Source organism: Oryza glaberrima, chromosome 2 (assembly GCF_000147395.1).
Source record: "Oryza glaberrima chromosome 2, OglaRS2, whole genome shotgun sequence".
Classification (NCBI taxonomy): domain Eukaryota; kingdom Viridiplantae; phylum Streptophyta; class Magnoliopsida; order Poales; family Poaceae; genus Oryza; species Oryza glaberrima.
The window spans coordinates 6767147-6785617 of record NC_068327.1 but is presented as its reverse complement, the minus strand read 5'-3'; the positions used below and the strand labels follow the sequence as shown (position 1 = coordinate 6785617).

At 41.5% G+C, this 18471-nt stretch overlaps 2 protein-coding genes across 5 annotated transcripts; both read right to left on the bottom strand.

Annotated features, from left to right (window-relative positions):
- Positions 1-4800: 4800 nt before the first annotated feature.
- LOC127761779 (uncharacterized) lies at positions 4801-10642 on the bottom strand. Its single transcript, XM_052286108.1, has 12 exons — positions 10396-10642; positions 10262-10324; positions 9504-10182; positions 9250-9332; positions 8791-9162; positions 8283-8715; positions 8088-8171; positions 7823-7965; positions 7428-7711; positions 6484-7259; positions 5617-5725; positions 4801-5082 (listed from the first exon to the last, which is right to left on the bottom strand). The coding sequence occupies exons 1-12, from the start codon at positions 10640-10642 to the stop codon at positions 4801-4803; spliced, it is 3555 nt and encodes a 1184-aa protein (XP_052142068.1).
- Positions 9753-16885, bottom strand: LOC127761066 (uncharacterized). Of its 4 annotated transcripts, none has more exons than XR_008015196.1 (8): positions 14279-15391; positions 13872-13982; positions 13537-13763; positions 13327-13383; positions 12993-13190; positions 12668-12835; positions 10262-10857; positions 9753-10182 (listed from the first exon to the last, which is right to left on the bottom strand). XR_008015196.1 is itself a non-coding variant. In XM_052285281.1 (8 exons), exons 5-8 carry the CDS (start codon positions 13373-13375, stop codon positions 10676-10678), a joined length of 597 nt encoding a protein of 198 aa, XP_052141241.1. In that variant the 5' UTR covers positions 13376-13383; positions 13537-13763; positions 13872-13982; positions 15403-15446; positions 15821-16885; the 3' UTR covers positions 9753-10675. The 4 variants fall into 4 exon arrangements, 1 of the variants encoding a protein (XP_052141241.1); XM_052285281.1 differs by lacking the exon at positions 14279-15391 and adding exons at positions 15403-15446; positions 15821-16885 and having other exon boundaries at positions 9753-10857; XR_008015198.1 differs by lacking the exons at positions 9753-10182; positions 10262-10857; positions 14279-15391 and adding exons at positions 10864-11604; positions 15403-15446; positions 15821-16498 and having other exon boundaries at positions 12993-13187.
- Between the last annotated feature and the right edge of the window lie 1586 nt (positions 16886-18471).

The following is an 18471-nucleotide window of genomic DNA, read 5'->3' as shown; positions in this document are numbered from 1 at the left end:
AGTATAATCTTTATTACTCATATATGTAATCGATTGGGCAGTTGGCCGGGTTTAATGCACGGGGGCCGGTGCGAGACTGTTCTCTGTCAAGTCACTATCTCTGCTTAATTATGGGAAGCTAAGCTGGTATTATCTTTGCAAGTACTCTCCAAAGACTCTAACTCTCTTGTGGGCACCATATATATGGTCCTTGGTTTAATTTCAACGATATTATTTTCCGACACTTGATGATCATATGCTGGCACAAAAAAGCTAGAGCTAAGCTCTGTGCAAACATGTGTGTGCGACAAGGAAGAAAAAGAGATTGGGTATTTAATTAGCCACAACCATCTGTAGAGAGAGCACCGGTTCACTGTTTTGGAATAATTGCTACATGGACATTTATGTCCTATTTGGTTTTGTTGCCAAGAACTAACAAACCCTACCAAATAATTAGTCTGTTCACCCCAAACTTAGACTAATTTGTTGACGCCAAACTTAATTTGGCGTCACTGGGATTTTGGTAGGGTCAAAAACATGGATGTGTATTTTGGTTTGAGACCTTATGGTGTAGTATGTTTCGTAGAGGAAAGGTGTCAAATTATTAAATTTTAGTAGGGATAAATTGGTGATTTATTTTGTGATTGAAAGAGTTCGTTTGGTTTGTTGCCCTCCTAAAGTTTAATAATAAGCTCTTAGCCCCGTCGTTTGGGCGTTTAATTAGTGGTGATAATTTCCTCGTTTTTCGTTACACTTTCCAAACTATCATACGATGTTTTTTTTAAATTATATATATAATTTTATTTTTTAAAAAAATCAAATAATACTATTTTTAACTTTTTAAATAATTAATATTTTTTTAAAAATTATACATATAACTTTATTTAAAAAATTCAAATAATATTATTTTTAACTTTTTAAATAATTAATACTTAATTAGGCATGCGATTGCCTCGTTTACATGCCGCGGAATTGCCGATGCCAACTTAAAACTAACTCAGCCAAGGTTTACGAAAGGGATCACCGATACATTTGTTGACAAATTTTCTCCTAAAAATTTAACAGATGTAATTATAGTGCAATAGTAGTGTAATTACACTGTAACTTATATGTAATTACACTGTAACTTGCATGTAACTACAGTGTAACTTGTATATAAGTTTCACGTAATTTTGAATCGTTAAATCTATTACAAGATTTATTTTGGTGAGGAAGAAAAAAATCACAGCACACACACATATGTGTAAGGAAATAATATATTACAGAGAGATTTTTGAAAGTTATATACAAGTTACAGTTACAGTATAATTACATGTAAGTTACAGGGTAATTACACTACGATTATACTGTAATTACATCTGTTAAATTTTTGGGAGAAAATTTGTCGACAAATATATAGCAAAATCGTTACGAAATCTTCGTTAATTAATGCTGATGTACAAATAATATGATCCTTTTGTCGAAGTTTTTTAAGCGTATATAAATGGAAACTTAAATATAATAAAATAAAAAATGATAGAATTGTTGAAGATTTACACGCACATGTAATAAAAAGGGAACGAGATAACTGGAACTGAAATGAACAGTGATTCTTTTAGGATGGACCAATATCATAATTGAAAACGAAGTAAGGCTGCGTTCGTTTGGGTGATAGGGAGTGAGAATGCATATCGTTTTCCGCGCGCACGCTTCCCAAAATACTAAATGGTGTGTTTTTTTGTAAAAATTTTCTATATGAAAGTTGCTTTAAAAAATCATATTAATCCATTTTTAAAATTTAAAATAGTTAATACTCAATTAATCATGAGTTAATGGCTCACCTCATTTTGCGTATCTTCCCAATCTCCTCAATCCCCTTCTCCTCAAATACACCCTAAGTGTAGCTAACTGGTTAGGTTTTTTTAGTGAAATCATAAAACTCATGTTCATGTTTTAAACTTAACACGTGCGCTCAAATTTATGATTAATTATTTTTCAGTGGCCGTCAACATAATTGTCGATTATTCTTTTTGTGGGACGATATACCCGTCGATAGTGAGGTGTTCGTAGTAACTTTGTTCATCTCAAGATATATCTGTCCAGTCTTCCGACTCAAACAAAATACTATAATTGAAAATTCAATAGCAAGATATGCGTTGTGATTTTGTCGATCTTAACAGATCCTTCCGGCTAAAAAACTATAATTGAAAAAGGAAAAGGGGTTAAACACAATTCTTTTCTAGCCATCTAGCCCATCAAATTATCCACATGCGACTTTGCTGGCACAGACATCTAGCCCATCAAATTGTCCCTGAGACTTTGCTGGCTATCTCGTCCCTCCATGGGCTGGGCCGCTCGGCTCTTCTTCTTCATGTGGCCCAATAGACCGCCTCTTCTTCATGTGGCCCAATAACTAATCCAGTTAAATAGCAATAAGTTCATCCGAGACCTCTTAACTTGTCAACGAATCCGATTTTCGTCCTTCAACCAAAACCCAGATACACCGGGTCCCTCAACTATCAAAACCGGTGCAAACGAGGTCCCTTGGCAGTTTGGAAGGTGGTTTTGGCTGACGTGACGCCAACGTGGCTAGTTTGACTTGGTCTTCGTCCCACGTGGCATTTGACGTGGCGCTTATGTGGCAATTCGAACTCGGAAAAATAATAAAAACTGTGACCCCACATATCAGTTACACACAAAAAAATAATTTAAAATGGTGGGGCCCACATGGGCCCCACATGTCAGCCTCACCCCTCCTCTTCTTCCTCTTTTCTCCCCAACTCCCCTCTATTCATCTCTCTCTCCCCTCTCCTCTATCATCTCTCCAGGGGCGAGTGAGGAGGGGCGGCGAACGGATGGGTAGGGATGGCAATTTCCCCGTAGGGGGTGGGGACCCATCGGATACCCACCCCTACAGAGACGGGGACGGGGACGGGGCTGGTTTTCCACCGCAGGTTGGGCGGGTACAGGGCCCGCATATATGCGGGGCCGGGTCCGGGTGAAGGGTTCCACCATGGGTCCCCGAAATTAAGAAAGATAGAAATATAATAGAGGTCCATTACCTTAAATCCCAGAAAAGAATTGATATAGATGATCATTTGACAAAGGCCCAACAGAAAAGCCCATCAAGTCCTTATAGGGGATGATATAAAAGCAAAGAAAACCCTAGCTCTCCCCAGTCCCCAACCATGTCGTCAACGTGCGGAGGTTACTTCTCTCGACAGTGGCGCTGGATGCCTTCTCCTCCTTGCGTCGTCGGCCTCCTGCTACTCCTTGTGCCGCCAACCTCTTCCTCCTCACGCCGCCGGTCACCTGATCCTCCTTCCTTGCGCCGCCAACCTCTTCCTCCTTGCGCCGCCGGTCGCCTGATCCTCCTCGCGCCGCTAATACCTTCTCCTCCTCATGCTACCAGCCTCTCCCTCCTACTCCTCCTCGCGTCACCGGCCGCTTGCTCCTCCTCGTGCCACCAGCCACTCATTCCTCTTCGTGCCACCGGCCACCTCGCTCATCTTTCAGATGGAATCCACTTTCAGATGATTTTGGTCCCACGTCAAAAATATGAATAAAAATTTCACAAAACTATATGTATTTTGATCAAATTATCGCAAACTACTGATTTAAGGCATTGTATCATAAAACTATATATTTAGCACCATATTTATCACAAAACAATAGATTTAAGATTAAGTATCACAAAACTGTATATTTAATATTAAAATTTAATATTGAAGTTATCACCAAACTATAGCTTTTAGAGTTTAAATCCCAAGCACCATTATTATGCTGGAGCTATAAACATTATTGTTTTGTGACTAAATTGATTTAAACCTGTAGTTTTTTGATAGTTTAGTTAGTAAACATGTATTTTGTGACACTTCATCTTAAATGTGTAGTTTTGTGATAAATTTGGTGTTAAATGTGTAGTTTTGTGATAATTTGAACATAGTATTTGTAGTTTCGTGAAATTTACTCTAAAAATATACCTAAGGCTTCCAGGTGGTTTTTTGGTCCGTCTTTTTTTCACCGTTTTTTCTGCATATTTTTTCGCTGTTATTTTTCTTTTTTTTTTTCATCCGCTTTTTCCGTCCTAATTTTTTTTTGAGTCGGGCCAAACCTAGCGTCGCCACCATGTTAATTTGACTTTCATGTGTCTGCTCCTCCAATTTATTGTAATTTCCCACTACTCCCCCATTATTTTCCCTACTAAAGATCGCTATATTAGTCTCGGGTGAAAAAACCGGGAGTAAAAATCCATTTTTAGTCCTAAAGATAAAGCATCTTTAGTCCCAGTTGGTGTTACCGGGACTAAAGAGGCTAATCCGGTTGCTCTTTCTGGTTCCTCTTTATTCTTTTCTTTTCTTCATTATTTTTAAATATACTAGTAGGGTGCCCGTGCGCTGCTACAGGGAATTTTGTTGATCACGGAAAAAAAAATCTTGCAATCCAAAAGAAACTATAAGTCATAGTTGTTCTGAGATTAATTTGAAAGCAAGATATATGTTATCATTCCAGAAGCGTAGTGCAACTTTTTTGGCGCATAAAACAATCTCATGGCGTTTATTAAATTATAAAAAAGAACATAGATAGTGCAGCAGCGCGAAGATAGCGACGAGGGCTGGTCGCCGCGGCGGCGTCCGGATGTGTGCGGCGACAAGTTGTGGCGGCCGGTTGCATGCGGGCCGGCAGGTGGACGGCGATTTTCTTGTTTTTTTTTAATTTTTGTTTTTTTCGTGTGGGCGGTATAATTTGACCGCACGGGATAATCGATTATAAAAAATCAACACTGCACCAATCAACTCAATAGTAATGCAATAATACTGATATAAACAGGTGATTTATTGCTTAGGCCAATGCAATGTGAAGCAACTCTGGCACCAAATATGTAGCAATTAGTTTAATTAACATACAGCTAACATATAACTTACCACCAGGATGTATCGAGATGGAGGAATTCTCACGAACAGCTGACTCCAACTTCTTGACTAACTGTGCCTTCTGGAGATCATAAACCTGAACAATTTTCTTAGTGGCCACAAAGAACATCTTTTGACTTGGATGAAACACCGCTGCAATAGGAAGGCCTGGCAATTTACGGAAAGGATGATGCGAATGCGTCTTAGAGAGCTGATGCAACAGTACAGCTCTTGAATCACGTAATCAGGAATTAAGGAATACACTTGAATAAAATCATAATGAAGACGCATGTGTCTATAATTATGCATTATACAGGGACATGCAAAAGAATAGAAAACACATGCCCCTCCCTGAACAAAGAACATAGCTTATTTACATGGGAGCTTTGCTGTAGACTAACTGATAATATTCCTTCCAGCCAGCAAATAATCACTATCAAGAATGCATGCAATCAAATCATATTTGTTTTCACCAAAGTTATTATTTTGAATCAGATAACTTTTTTGCAATACTGTAACGAACTACAGTGAATCTTGTGCAGAATGTCTGCTTCTGCAGAATCCGTGACTGAATTTGTGCTTGTGCAGAACTTAAAATATCCAGTGACTGGGTGCCTGCTTGTAAAGAATTAAGAGTATAAAGATTAGAGATATAGTATACAAATTCAGAGTACCGTGAATATGCAATTCAGAGTATAGAGTGATTGAATGTGTGCTTGTTTACAAATTACAATTATTGACTTACTTTCGCTGTTAGATTGGACACAGCTATTTGGAACTTCTCTCTTGTTCTTGACCCAGCAACATGAACAGTCTTAGCAACCTTGCTGAAGGCACCATTTAGCCAACTTGTTCTAGCAGACACATACGAAATGTTAGACTTGAAATATAAAAATTACAAAAAGAATGGAACTTAAGCAAGCATAATATACCTGTTCTAATATGTAAGGACCTCTCTATACACAATATTTTTTGCGTATGTTGCAGTCTGTTCAGACAATTGCTTTCCTTTCTTCTTATTGTCCTTCACTCCAGTACGCTTAGACCTTTTCTTTTGTTTCTTCTCTTCTACTGGCATCGATAGTATTTTTATATTTGTTTTAGAGGTTGCTCTAGACAACGCAACGTATAGCTGACCATGAGAGAACACCGGCTCCGGGAGGTAGATGCCTGCATTTGAAATTGTTTGTCTCTGTGCCTTATTGATCGTCAATGCAAAGCTCAGTCTAACTGGAAACTGCTTCTTCTTAAAACGAAATGGGAACATCTCATCATCCGAAGGACATAGGGGTATCCGAGGAAGGAAAACTCTCTTACCGACATGCTGCCCTACCACAATCTCTACGTCTATAGCATTTCTTCTGAACCCACGAACAACCAGCCTAGTCCCAATGCAAAGTCCGTTGGCTGGGTCAATGTTCCTCGATAGTATGACGGGGCAATTTATCTTGAGCTTAAGCATATGCGGAGGTAGACCGTTGGGAGTTAGATAGTTCAAGAATTCAGGCGGGTAATAATTGTGGGGGTCATCCTCGGCTCGGTCAAAACTATGGATGTCACCACCTCCCCATGGAACTGCCCGATCATTTTCATGTTTATTCTATCGACATACTCATTCCGAGTAGATAATATGGCCCTTGATGTTATGTAGTTTGGGTCTGTGAGGTTATCATTTAAGTTGGGGAACACGGTATCGATAAGGCCATCGAGATCCCCTTTGTATGGCACACAGATATCCAAAGGTAAGCATATGTGCCCTTCTTTGTTGACCTCCTCGGTGCCATTCCCGACTCGAAGGAGATATTCCGCAAACCATGCGTCGTTCTGCGCTCTCATATTGCGAACGAGCTTTAGCTGAACCATACAATCCCACAGATAGGACCTACGCAGAGTTGCATCCGTAATCTGAGACCTAGTGCCCTTCCTAAAAACTGGGAGGACTTGCCTGAAGTCCCCTCCAAACACAACTGTCTTTCCTCCAAACGGCAAACGTTGGCAACCCATAATATCTCGCATACTCCTATCGAGGCCCTCAACTGCCTGCCTCTTTGTCATGGAGGCCTCATCCCATATTATAAGTGATGCCCTCTGGAGAAGCTTGGCTGTCCCGCTTTGTTTGGTGAAACTGCAATACGCCCCGTCATCAATGCCGATAGGGATTTTGAACCGTGAATGTGCAGTCCGGCCTCCAGGCATTATAGAGGCTGCAACACCAGACGTCGCGGTTGCCACCGCCAGATTGCCATGGCCACGAACAGTCGCAAGCAACGCCCTATAAAGAAAAGTCTTGCCAGTGCCTCCTGGGCCATCAATGAAGAAGACACCCCCTTGAGCACTATTAATCGCACTCATTATTTCGTTGTACGTGGCCATTTGCTCAAGATTCAGCTAATCCGACAAATTCATGTCACCTTGCTCTACCACAATCGATGACTCCTCTAAAATCTCTCTAGGTTCTCCTCTAGCCGTATCATATGATTCGTCAATCTTGGGAAGTGGAAACGATGTGATTTCTTTACCCATTGACTGTAGCATTCCCCGGATATCTATCAGCACCATCTGTTCGACCGTATACTGGCTCGAGGTGTTGCGCTTGTAGTCATCACACATAGCATCTACATGTTTATCCCAAAGAACAAGCACATCGCTAGGTTCACAGAACACCAGGATGGTAGCAAATAGCCTATGGAGCGACGATGGCATCTGAAATACCTCGGCCTCCGTAAGGCACTCGTCGAGGGTGTTGTCTGCCTCAATTAGTCCCCTTCTTTCAGCGGCAGCACGAAAGGAAGGCATAACCACACCATCAATGGTGCGTAGGTCTTCGAAAGAGGTGGAACCTGCCACATGGTTTAGCAACACCCGGAGATAGTAGCGCTCCCCCTCCGCTGGATAGGCACACACAATTCTCCCGACCTAACCCCCTCGCTTTCTTTTTTGCCAGTACTTACCTCCTGGCTGCCAAGTAAACCACATCGGGAAATCTCTGTAGAGGATATCTCGAGCCCATTCGTATTGTCTATTTGCATCAAAATACGCTGTAAGCATCGACTTGCCTGCGTCTTCCTTATCGAGAACATCTCGAAGATCTTGACTTGCATCAAAACACAACATATGCATGTTGGGTAGATGCAGTTGCAGTTGCTTCACAGAGGGAGAGATCTGGTTAGATCGAAGCCATATATGCGCCACAATGCTTCTGGAGGGGTTACCCACCTAGCGTCCCTATAGTGCTGGATCTCATCGATTTCACCGTTGCTACCAGCCTCGTTGATGGAGACTGATGCCCTGTCATGCCCCCTGTATAGGTATTTAAAGAGATACTTTACAGCCTTGATACTCGAGCAAACCTCCATGTTGATGTGACAGTTGTACATCCGAAGGAGATAAGGATTGTACGGAACAACCCACCTATTATCGAGAGGATGGCCTCGAACCACCTTTGAACGATGGTCGTTGCGTCTCCTATACAACGGGTATGAATCCTTGCCCTGTGAGGTAGAGGGGTTGAAGTCTCGTGGGTAGTGGTTCTTGGACTTTCCATCTTGCATGCACTGGCATCTTCTATTCAGTGGACCACAAGGGCCATGCATCATATGATTGGTAACCATATCGTACAACTCCTTGTACTTGCTATTGTCTGGAAGTTCGGTAGAAATGATGCGGTCATATTGTTGCGCGCTCGTTAGCTTGTATCGACCACTCATGATTAACAAGAAGTGTGCGTGCGGTAGGCCCCTCTTCTGGAACTCGACGACATAAACATGTGCAATCACCTTGCCAAGCATGTGTTTCTCGAACAACTGCTTCTTTAGGTCCTCTAGCTTGGCACGGAAGACACGAACTATGAGATCAGGACGATCTTAAGGTGTTTGTCCAGGCTCTAGCTCACGCATAATCTCTTCCCACCTCGGATTACATGTCATGGTCAAGAATACGTCCGGCTTCCCGTACTTCTGCACTAAAGCCATGGCATCCATGTATCTGCGCTTCATGTCTCGACCCCCGCCGACGAACAACGCTGGTAGCACGGTTCGTTTACCGATCGCGCTTGCGCGACTCTCACCAGCCTGGATGCTATCCATCAAGCCTTGATACAGGTCGGCCCTTATCTCCTTCTGGTGGTTCCTAACATAGTCTAGGCGCGAGCTCTCAACCTTGATGTACATGTCAACCGCGAACTGTTGGAACAGGCGTCCGCCATGTAGTATGAGATTGAAAATCCCACATCGCATCTGAAATTTGTAGCAGTAGTAGTCCCTAACTGAGACATGTATCCTGCTATTGCAATCTGCATGTGTGAAACATGTGGGTTAGACTAATCATAAAACGCACATATGAAGAGAAGCAAGACTACATACTCTGAAGATGAACTCACCAGGATCATCGTCATGTTGTTTGCTCGCATCTTGCTTTGTTATTTTGTTCTTTGGCAAACCTTGATGCCAACCACTCTCCCCTCTAGGGAAGAACAGAGGGTAAGAGAGTGGATCGTAACATCCGTAAAAATGTTGGATACTTTGTCGCGTATTATTGTTTCCATATATTGTCACGCTAGGCTCAAACTTCCTTTGGCTCTCGTTCCCCTCCACCTAGACAGCTGCCACCTCAGTAGTCAACGGCACATTGTACCGCCTTTGGTCCAACCTATGATCCAGATTAAGTGTCACCCGGTAGTTTGCGAGGTCATCGGCCTGCCCTAGACTTTGAAATGTCTCTGAATACGGATTATTCCGAAGGATGTTTGCAACACTCCTGATGACATCCTGGTCGAGACTCGGGGAACGCCGAAATCGATGATCCAAAGTTGGATCGTCATCATAAAAGTACAATTCAAGATGTTCCGGACCAGACTCTCTAGGTCCAAAGGAGTGTATGTTATGATAAATCTGGCCATGGGCCAGAAACGTGTACACGCCTGAGCTCATGTTTGCAATGGTCTCATCGAAGCTTACACCAAGAGTAGTGAATGAGAAGTGGCCATTGAAATATCTAATGTGATCTCGAAAATGCTTTGCATCTGGATCCGCGCTTGTCCACAGCCTCATGAGTTCAGGGGGTGTATCATTTTCTACAAGTTTGATCTTGCCATCCCGACAACAGAATCCCTTTGGTTCATACTGGAACTTCTTAGCACCACAGTGGCTACAGTCCGGCTCGATCTTCAGAACAGGGGTGCTCTTCGGAATGTTGCTATACACATAATCGAATGGATCAGGAATGGAAGAGGTCGGTGCAGGCTTGTTTTTGTCCTCTGCCTTTTCCATCTCATCAACCTCGGTCGTTTCCATCTCGTAATCATCATCATTGGCTGAGTTGTTCAGCGCAAAAAAGTTAGGGTGCAATATATACATGATAGAGAGCTATATATTCCATTTTTACAAAGGTACCTTGGCCAGCAAACATGTAGTATTCATCATCCATGGTCCCATCAACAATGGCTTCCAAAGTGTCTAAGGAATTGGAAGTCAATAGATAAACAATTTATATCATCCATGAAAGAGTAAACGGATGTGGATCGTACCATTATCCATGGGGTACGACTGTGCGGTTTGATCCAACGACGGATTGCAACCATCCGGACACTCCATTGCAATGGATTCTGCACATGGTGTGTCACGCCTAGCCGCGTAGAGCGCATTGTGTCGAGCTAGTAGAGCAGTCCTTTCTCCATGCGTTATGTTTTGTCTCTTCAATCTATGGTGGGCATTGATATCATGGATTTCCACATCTTGCAAAGATTGCCTCGCAACCCTACGACGTGCGTTCATCTCTTGTCTTTGTTCTACTGTCATAGATTAACGTTATGATCTCCGACGGTCCAAAATAGCTTGCTTATGCTCTGGTGTTAGAGCTGCATAATTGAACCTATCGCGAGCACGCCTCCACTCCAACTGTTCTTCTGGAAGACTCTGGGATGCACCCACTCGAGTATTCTCCATAATCATGGGATCGTTATCCATAGCTTCATGAGAACTTTTTGTGGCTACAATTAAAAAATTTAAACAACATTAACAATATCCCTATGGGCATAAATCCTACAAATTTTCTCACATTGTCCATCACATTTTATATTAAAGTGAACACAAGTTCTATGGGCATGTGCAGTTTTGGAACAGAAATCATCACTATCTTGTAGAAATTCTGACATATAACGTTGTTCCTATAACTATTATTTCTGACCCTAAGATCCGCAACAATCAATGGATGAGATTCGTCTGACGATCCTCCCACACCTAGGCGTGATCCTTCCCCTTCTCCCCTGCCGCCTGCATCCAGTCACACCCTTCCTACGGCCGCCACTCCCGGTCCACCTCCGTTAGCCGCATCTCCGGCACCCTCCGCGACGGCGCTCGCAACACCGCCGGAGACTCCCTCCACCACCGCCCGGGAGCAAAAAACTCACCGCTGGAGTGTTGCTCCACCGCCTTTGAATCGGCTCCACCCGGGAACCTTGCTCCACCGCCTTCGCATCGGTTCCTCTCGCCGCTTCCGCCGCTGCCATCTTTGCTGACGCCACCAGAGCCTCCCTCCACTACTACCCGGGAGCAAGAGACAAATCGAGAATCGATGTTACCCCATCGCAAACGCCTCTGGATCTCTCCTCATACCACGTCGAGGCAGGGATCGTGCAGGCCAGCAGCCCATCGACAGCTGCGACCAACGCTCCCGACAAGTACATTGCTTCGTGCCATTGCTCCCGTAGTTCTCGATGAAATGCTTTAGGGTTAATCTCAGTTCAAGAAGAGGCAGTATTGCAACTGAATGAGTTATGATTTACCATTTGAAAAACAAATAGTATTTCTCGATTTAAGACAAAATAAATGTTTCTGATAAATAGTACTTTGATGAACATCTCAAAGGGTTGCTTACGTCTAATAAGCTACTATACTACATTGGAGTATTTCAGCATTAGCACCTTAATCTGTTCTTCCCTCGTACATGCACACTGAAAACAATTATGAGTGGACATATTTTGTAAATATATATGGAGCATTCATCTTGTGGCAACTTTAATTATCCACATGTAGAGAAAGGAGCAAAAGTGATAAAATGCCTTTATTTTTTGGCAAAAAAAAATGAGGCAACATTTCATTTCAGGCACGTCAGTATTGCAGCTGAATGAGTTTTGATTCCATCAGCATGTAATTCACTACAGATCTATTAATCACTGTTTTAATTTGGTACCAACTGTAAATGGAAGTTAAAATAAACTGCTTATGCGTGTTAGCCATGAACATTTATTTGTTAAAGAAGCAAAAAGGCATTGTTTGTTACCACTGATTTGAAAAATCAAAATGTAGTGTAACATAAGCTAGGGCGATTTGCTTCGAAAGTTCAGCAGAGTAGGACAAAAGTACGAGTAGGCAAACTTAGTTACTGAATAATCTCCTGACAACTGTTGTTGTAATTCTGACATATGGTGATATCTAAAACTGTAGTTGCAATGCAATTGTGCACATGACATAACCTGGTCTGGTCTAGCATGAGCAAAGCCTGATGTATTTGGTCGGGCACTCGGTAGACATGTTGGTTACGAAGGTACTGCATCAGATGCTTGATGACAAGGTATGCTCTATATTTTAGTAGGGGTGGGCATTCGTTTTCTTTAGTTGTATAGGTTACACTGGGTCTGGTCAATTTCAATTAAAACAGAGCTATTAGTGTGTTTGGTACATAGTAATAGTGTTTATGATACTGAAAACTGAGAATAGCAACTGACTGGATATTTAGAAAGAAGGACTAACAATTAGAAATGAACATAAAACTGCGTTATTATCAAAGCCAAAATGTACCTGATTTATCGCGCACGAAATCAAGTTTTAGGCTGTCTTGTGATGCTCGTTGAACAATGCAACTCAAAGGGCACTCATTGTTTTCAATATCATCATAATGAGCTACACCGTTTCTCACTGTAAATGAAAGTCGCCTAGGTGTGATCATGGGTTGGCGAGTTTCAATTCCTGTTGAATCAAAGACACATAAACCCCAAAATATAGACGAACTATCAACTTGTAAAAATAGGATAGGACTATTATGTGGATATTGTTAGTCAGACGCAGTCTGAGTTAATTAACAGAATTAGATGGTACCGGATGAGCTGAGTTGGTTTGTAGTTACCGTCCGCAGTAGTAGCAGATTGATTATCTCCTTGGGAATCCTCTTTCTTCTGTTGCCTCTTCTCACGGGCCTTTTTATTCCTCGCTTCCTTATCCTCCACACTCAACAACGCGTACCTCTCTCTAGCATGCTTCCTTCTTAATTCAGCAGCACTGAGATTAGTAATGTCGGAAAGAACTCCAAGGGAAGCATCACCTGCTGAAACAATAATGCAAAAGGCATATGAATGGAACGAATAAGCATATAGGGGCAGCGGACAAAGTAGACTACTTTGTAGACATGAAAGAGCCGATCACAAATATACATATAGCTGGAGCGAGAAAAAAAATCTCACTTGGTATTGACGACGATTCAGGTGTGGAGACATGAGTGTTATTATCCATTGCAATTCCTGTCGAATGTAAGGCCCATAAACCCCAAAATAGAGCAACTACTAACTTGTTAAAATAGGAGATGACTATTATGTGGATATTGTTAGTCACTAACTGTGTGAGTGAATTAACAGAATAGATGGTCCAGATGAACTGAGTTGGTTTGTAACTACCTTTCACAGTAGTACCAGATTGATTTCCTTCTTGGGATTCCTCCTTCTTCTGTTTCCTTTTCTCACGGGCCTTTTTATTTCTCGCCTCCTTATCTTCCACACTCAACAAAGCGTACCTCTCTCTAGCACGCTTCCTTCTTAATTCAATGGCACTGAGATTAGTAATGTCGGTTCAATGGCACTGAGATTAGTAATGTCGGAAAGAACTCCCAGGGGAGGATCACTCGCTGAAACAAGAATGCGAAAAATATATGAATGGAAAGAATAAGCATATAGGGGCAGTGGACAAAGTGGACTACTTTGTGGACATGATAGAGCTGAAAAAAAATACTCACTTGGTATTGACGATGATGTAGGCGTGGAGACATGAGCATTATTATCCATTGCAAAGCTCGATGAGCAAAATAACTAACTTAACTGAAGATACAAAGAAGTGTCTCTTTCACCTGCATTGCAAAAATTAAAGATATATCAATAGATTATACTCTTAACATTTTCTACTTAAGTAGTGCTAGAGAAAACATAAATAGCTGCAAAAAAAAATAGCTTTGCAAGATATAACATTTATTGACTGAACCCATATTCTTGTTTACTTAAATTCAAATTCGCTGATTTTCAGTAAAGAAATTCATATTCTGTGATTATAATCAGCAACAATGCCAAAGAAATTCACGCGCACATACAAATGTATATGAGTACAGGCCCTTTAGTTCACACTGAAAGAAAGAGATAAGTGGCGCACTTGAATTGTAGCATATCATCATAAGTATGCTCTTTGTAAGTAACTCTCTTTGTAGGTACCCCTATGGCTGGCTAAGCTGACCTGCCAAAAGTCCATGGGCAGTTACAAATGACAATGCAGCAGCATCCTCCAATGCTGTCATAATTGTTGACCCTCAGGACTGGCTCCTACAAGTTCAATTTATATACTTCATAGCAAATCTATTTTCCTTTTTCTTGTCTTCTGAAACATATACCATGGTCTGAATATGAAATAAGACCATTTGTTTGCAGCAAGTATTCATTACAAAAAAAAGCATGCCACAATATAGTATAATGTACCATACTACCCAAGCAAGATGATCTTGATTTTAAGTGTTGGATTAAGGTAATGTAATAAGAAAAAAATTATATTTCTAAAATGAAATTTTTAGAGCATAGATATAAAAGTTTCGAAAAGGCCAATCACATTGGATCCACATTGACTTTGGCTTTTCATTAGGGGAAAATATAAGAGTATATTTTCTAACGAAGTCAATAAACCATTACTCCTGTTTAATGCACAGCGAAACATCTTTACTGACTGCAGTAGTACAAAAGATATCGCCAAAATAGGATGATTAAGTGCCCTGCAGAAATTTGCAGAAAGTAACAACCTAACCTGCCTGTATATAGTTGAGGCTCTGTTTAGCGATAATGGACAACGTAGTTCTAGCTTGTTTATCATTTCATTAAAGAATGATTTTTTTATAGATATCAAACCATATAAACGAAGCTGGGTAAAATACAACCCAGGGACTAAAAACTGGATAAATGTGAAACAAGAAATGGATAATCATATTCACTTCAATACAACAGAACTATAAAGAGGCCCTAATCCCAACCAACACCTGCATGTAACCAAGAAGTGCGAGTCCCAAATTTTTCGCACGAACTCCACAGCGCTTCACGATCTGAACCAACATCCCGATCACCGATACTAACCAAAACGTAAACAACCTATCTGTATTTTGTGATGACAAGTTTTTAATTAGATCCTTGTCTGTTTTGGTGGTATTTGTGATGATCAGTGATATAGATGATTGGGGGGTATTATATTTATATGATCATCAGCATATCCTTTTTCTAAAGGAATAGTATGCGTACCTTCAAGGTCGATCACGAGCCGTCAGCGAGCAACAAGAGACTCCCTGATGACCATAATTACAAAAAGTAATTATTTCAATCAGAATGAGTTATTGTTGCATGAAACTAATTCTCAGAAGCATATCATAAGAGAATATATATGCAAACAATTCCTTCTTGGTTATCAGGGATCAGGGAATAAAAGAGAATATATATTCCGCAAATAATTCTCAGAAGCCTGAGTTTGATAAATTCCTTCTCCTACCTATTAGATTGATCTTTTATTCCACTGATGGGAAGGCTTCATATATGTAACATTCTGAAGATTTGTTCTTCATATATCTAACGTTCTAAGAACAATTACCTCTAATCAAGAGACAGCATAAGCATATGTTGTTCAATTTCAGATTTCAGAAATTAGCAGAAAACGGTATGCTACCTTGACGCCCCAGATGATGAGGCAGAAGATGTTGAACAGGAGGACGAAGCAGAGGAATCCGTGTAGGATCTGGCAGCGACGGGAGAGGCCGCTGTCGCCGGCGCGGTCGTTGGCTCTCGACGGACTTGCGGGCCCCGTTGCGGAGGGTGCCGGAGAAGCGGCTGACGGAGGAGGACCAGAGTGGCGACAAGATGCGGCCGGAGAGGACGGCGGAGTGGCGGCCTGCGGATGGGGAAGGCGAGGACGGCGGCGGGGCGGCGCGACGTGGGCCGGGAATGGCGGCCGGCGAGGACGGCGGAGGGGCGGCGTGCAGCGGGATGTTGAAGGCGAGGACAGCGGCTTGGCGTCGCGATGTGGACAGTGAGGACAGCGGCGGGGCGGCGCGATGTGGACCGGGAGTGGCGTCCGACGAGAACGGCGGAGGGGCGGCCTGCAGCGGGGCGACGCGGCGGATGGGAAGGCGAGGACGGCGGCGGGGCGTTGCGCAGACTTGCAGGGCGAGGAAGTTGGAGGTAGTTGTTTTTTTTCTTACGCGGACGCGGAGGTTAGCGCGGCGTGGGCGGATCGCGCGAGTGGGAGGATCGCTAGAGCAATGTCATCCGTTGGATCGTACACATCTAAAGGTCAGGAATACAAGTTGCAGGAACAACGACCACCATTACCTTCTTTTTTAGTAGTAGAGATTTATTTCACCCCATCCCGTCCCCAAAATCCCAAATCAATCATCCTCAAATTGCCTCAAATCCACAAATCGATCATCTCAAATACTCAAATACATCACAAAATCTTAAAAAATTTACATCACAACTTCTACAAAATTCATCACATATTCACATCACACACAAATCAAACACATCACACAACAATCTCAAGATCCAATCAAATACATCATACAACAATCTCAGATTCTCAAAAGAAAAAAAAAAGAAGAGAAAGCCGCTGCCTCGCCGCGCGCCGCCGCCGCCGCGCCAGCCGGCCCTCCGCGACCCACCGCCCTCGCGCCGGCCTAGCAGTAGAGAGGAGAAGGAGAGGAATAGAGATAAGAAGAAGAATAAATAAGGTTGAGGAGAGGAGTTAAAAATGAGAGGAGGAGAGAGAAGTTAAAGGAGAGGAGGAGATACCTCGATTCGATCGCGCATACCTCTTAGATCTCCGCGTCGATCTTTTTTCCCGGTTGGTTTTACTACCCAGGACTATAAATAGATCTTTAGTGCGTATGCCGATCTTTTTTCCCGGATTAGTCCCGGTTGGTAACACTAACCGGTACTAAAGATTGAAAAGTACCCTGTAGCTTTTAAACTGGGACTAAAGATATTTTTAGTCCTGGTTTTTAATATAACCGGGACTATTGTAAAATCTGGTCGACCGCCCAAAGATGGTTTCTCCACCAGTGTGATTTCCCCTTTCAATCGGATTTGCTAGAAAAATTTCATAAGTTTTTTTTGCCCCTAAAACTTTCAATTTGTGACTATCGGATCGCATTTGTACATGAAGAGGAAAAAGTTGCTAGAAAAAAAAATTTCACACGTGTCATGCGTAAGATCTCAGTGCTATCTAACCAAAGGATTGTTGAATGCAAGTTTTAATAAGTTATATCGTTGTTACAGTGCAGTTACAATGTAGTTACAACGTAATTACACTCCAATTATACTATAGTTACAACGTAGTTATAATGTAATTACACTTCAATTATAGTTACATTTGAAACTTTTTCACCTAAAAACTGTTTTTAGATACTCCATCTTTTCCTTCGACTTTAATTAATTGGATTTAATTTCTATTTAATAGTCTTCGTTTTTATTCCGAGTTTTATAGATTCTATTTTGATAAAAAACGGAAAGAGGAGATTGAGTAAATCATAGTCCCTCAACAAATTTTGGGAGATTAAGAAGGAACGGGTATGTGTCTCTGTAGGTTAAGCCGGGTATATAGCTTCACTTATGGTTGAGAAAAAAAGACACGCCGAGCGGAGGGAAATATAGGACTAGGTTGGAACTGAAAAGAAGAAATGAATAAACTTTCGACCCAAAAAATTTTTAGCCGTTTCAACGCACGGTTATTTTCTTTAGTATATTATAAATTTTCTTATAAATTTCCTAATTATTTATTAACATACCAAATAATCCATATTCACTACGCTCGTTTCTAACCCTCTTTTCTGTATTGTATTCTACAGTTCTATCTTATATTGCTCCAACATCTCATAATTGATTCACTTTGTCATGTTTAGGAAACACATTAGAAATTTCAAATGTTTTGAGAATCGTATGAAGTTTCTCCCATAGCACTAGCTCTGATATTTATATTGAAACGTTATTGATTAGTCTTAACATTCGATCGATGATGTGGCTCATCCAGTTTTTTGTGATGCATCATGCATATATACTGGACTTTCACATTTAGGACATGATCCCCTCCTCTGCCAACCTTGGTAGCAGGAAGGATGCAGAGCATTAATATATACTCCTTCATGAATTCAGCACTGATCCCTGTTTGGACCTGATTAACGTACATATTTTATCTTGAATTTCATTAGCATGTTTTTCAAACCGCTAAACAGTATGTTTCGTGTGATAATTTTCTATAAAGAATTTACTTTAAAATATCTAATAAATCCATTTTTATGCTTAAAATAATTGAAACTCAATTAA

Bases quoted from the DNA above. Each gene is read 5' to 3' on its own strand.
- LOC127761066 (XM_052285281.1), bottom strand. From the start codon at position 13,375: ATGGATAATAACACTCATGTCTCCACACCTGAATCGTCGTCAATACCA. The intron at 13,191-13,326 runs GTGAGATTTTTT...TTATTGTTTCAG, and splicing joins TGAATCGTCGTCAATACCAA to CAGGTGATGCTTCCCTTGGA. The intron at 10,858-12,667 runs GTACATTTTGGC...TTTTAATTGTAG, and splicing joins TTTCGTGCGCGATAAATCAG to CCACAAAAAGTTCTCATGAA.
- LOC127761779 (XM_052286108.1), bottom strand. From the start codon at position 10,642: ATGAACGCACGTCGTAGGGTTGCGAGGCAATCTTTGCAAGATGTGGAA. The intron at 8,172-8,282 runs GTGGGTTGTTCC...ATACCTATACAG, and splicing joins GGCCATCCTCTCGATAATAG to GGGGCATGACAGGGCATCAG. The intron at 7,966-8,087 runs GTGGGTAACCCC...TTTTGATGCAAG, and splicing joins CAGCACTATAGGGACGCTAG to TCAAGATCTTCGAGATGTTC.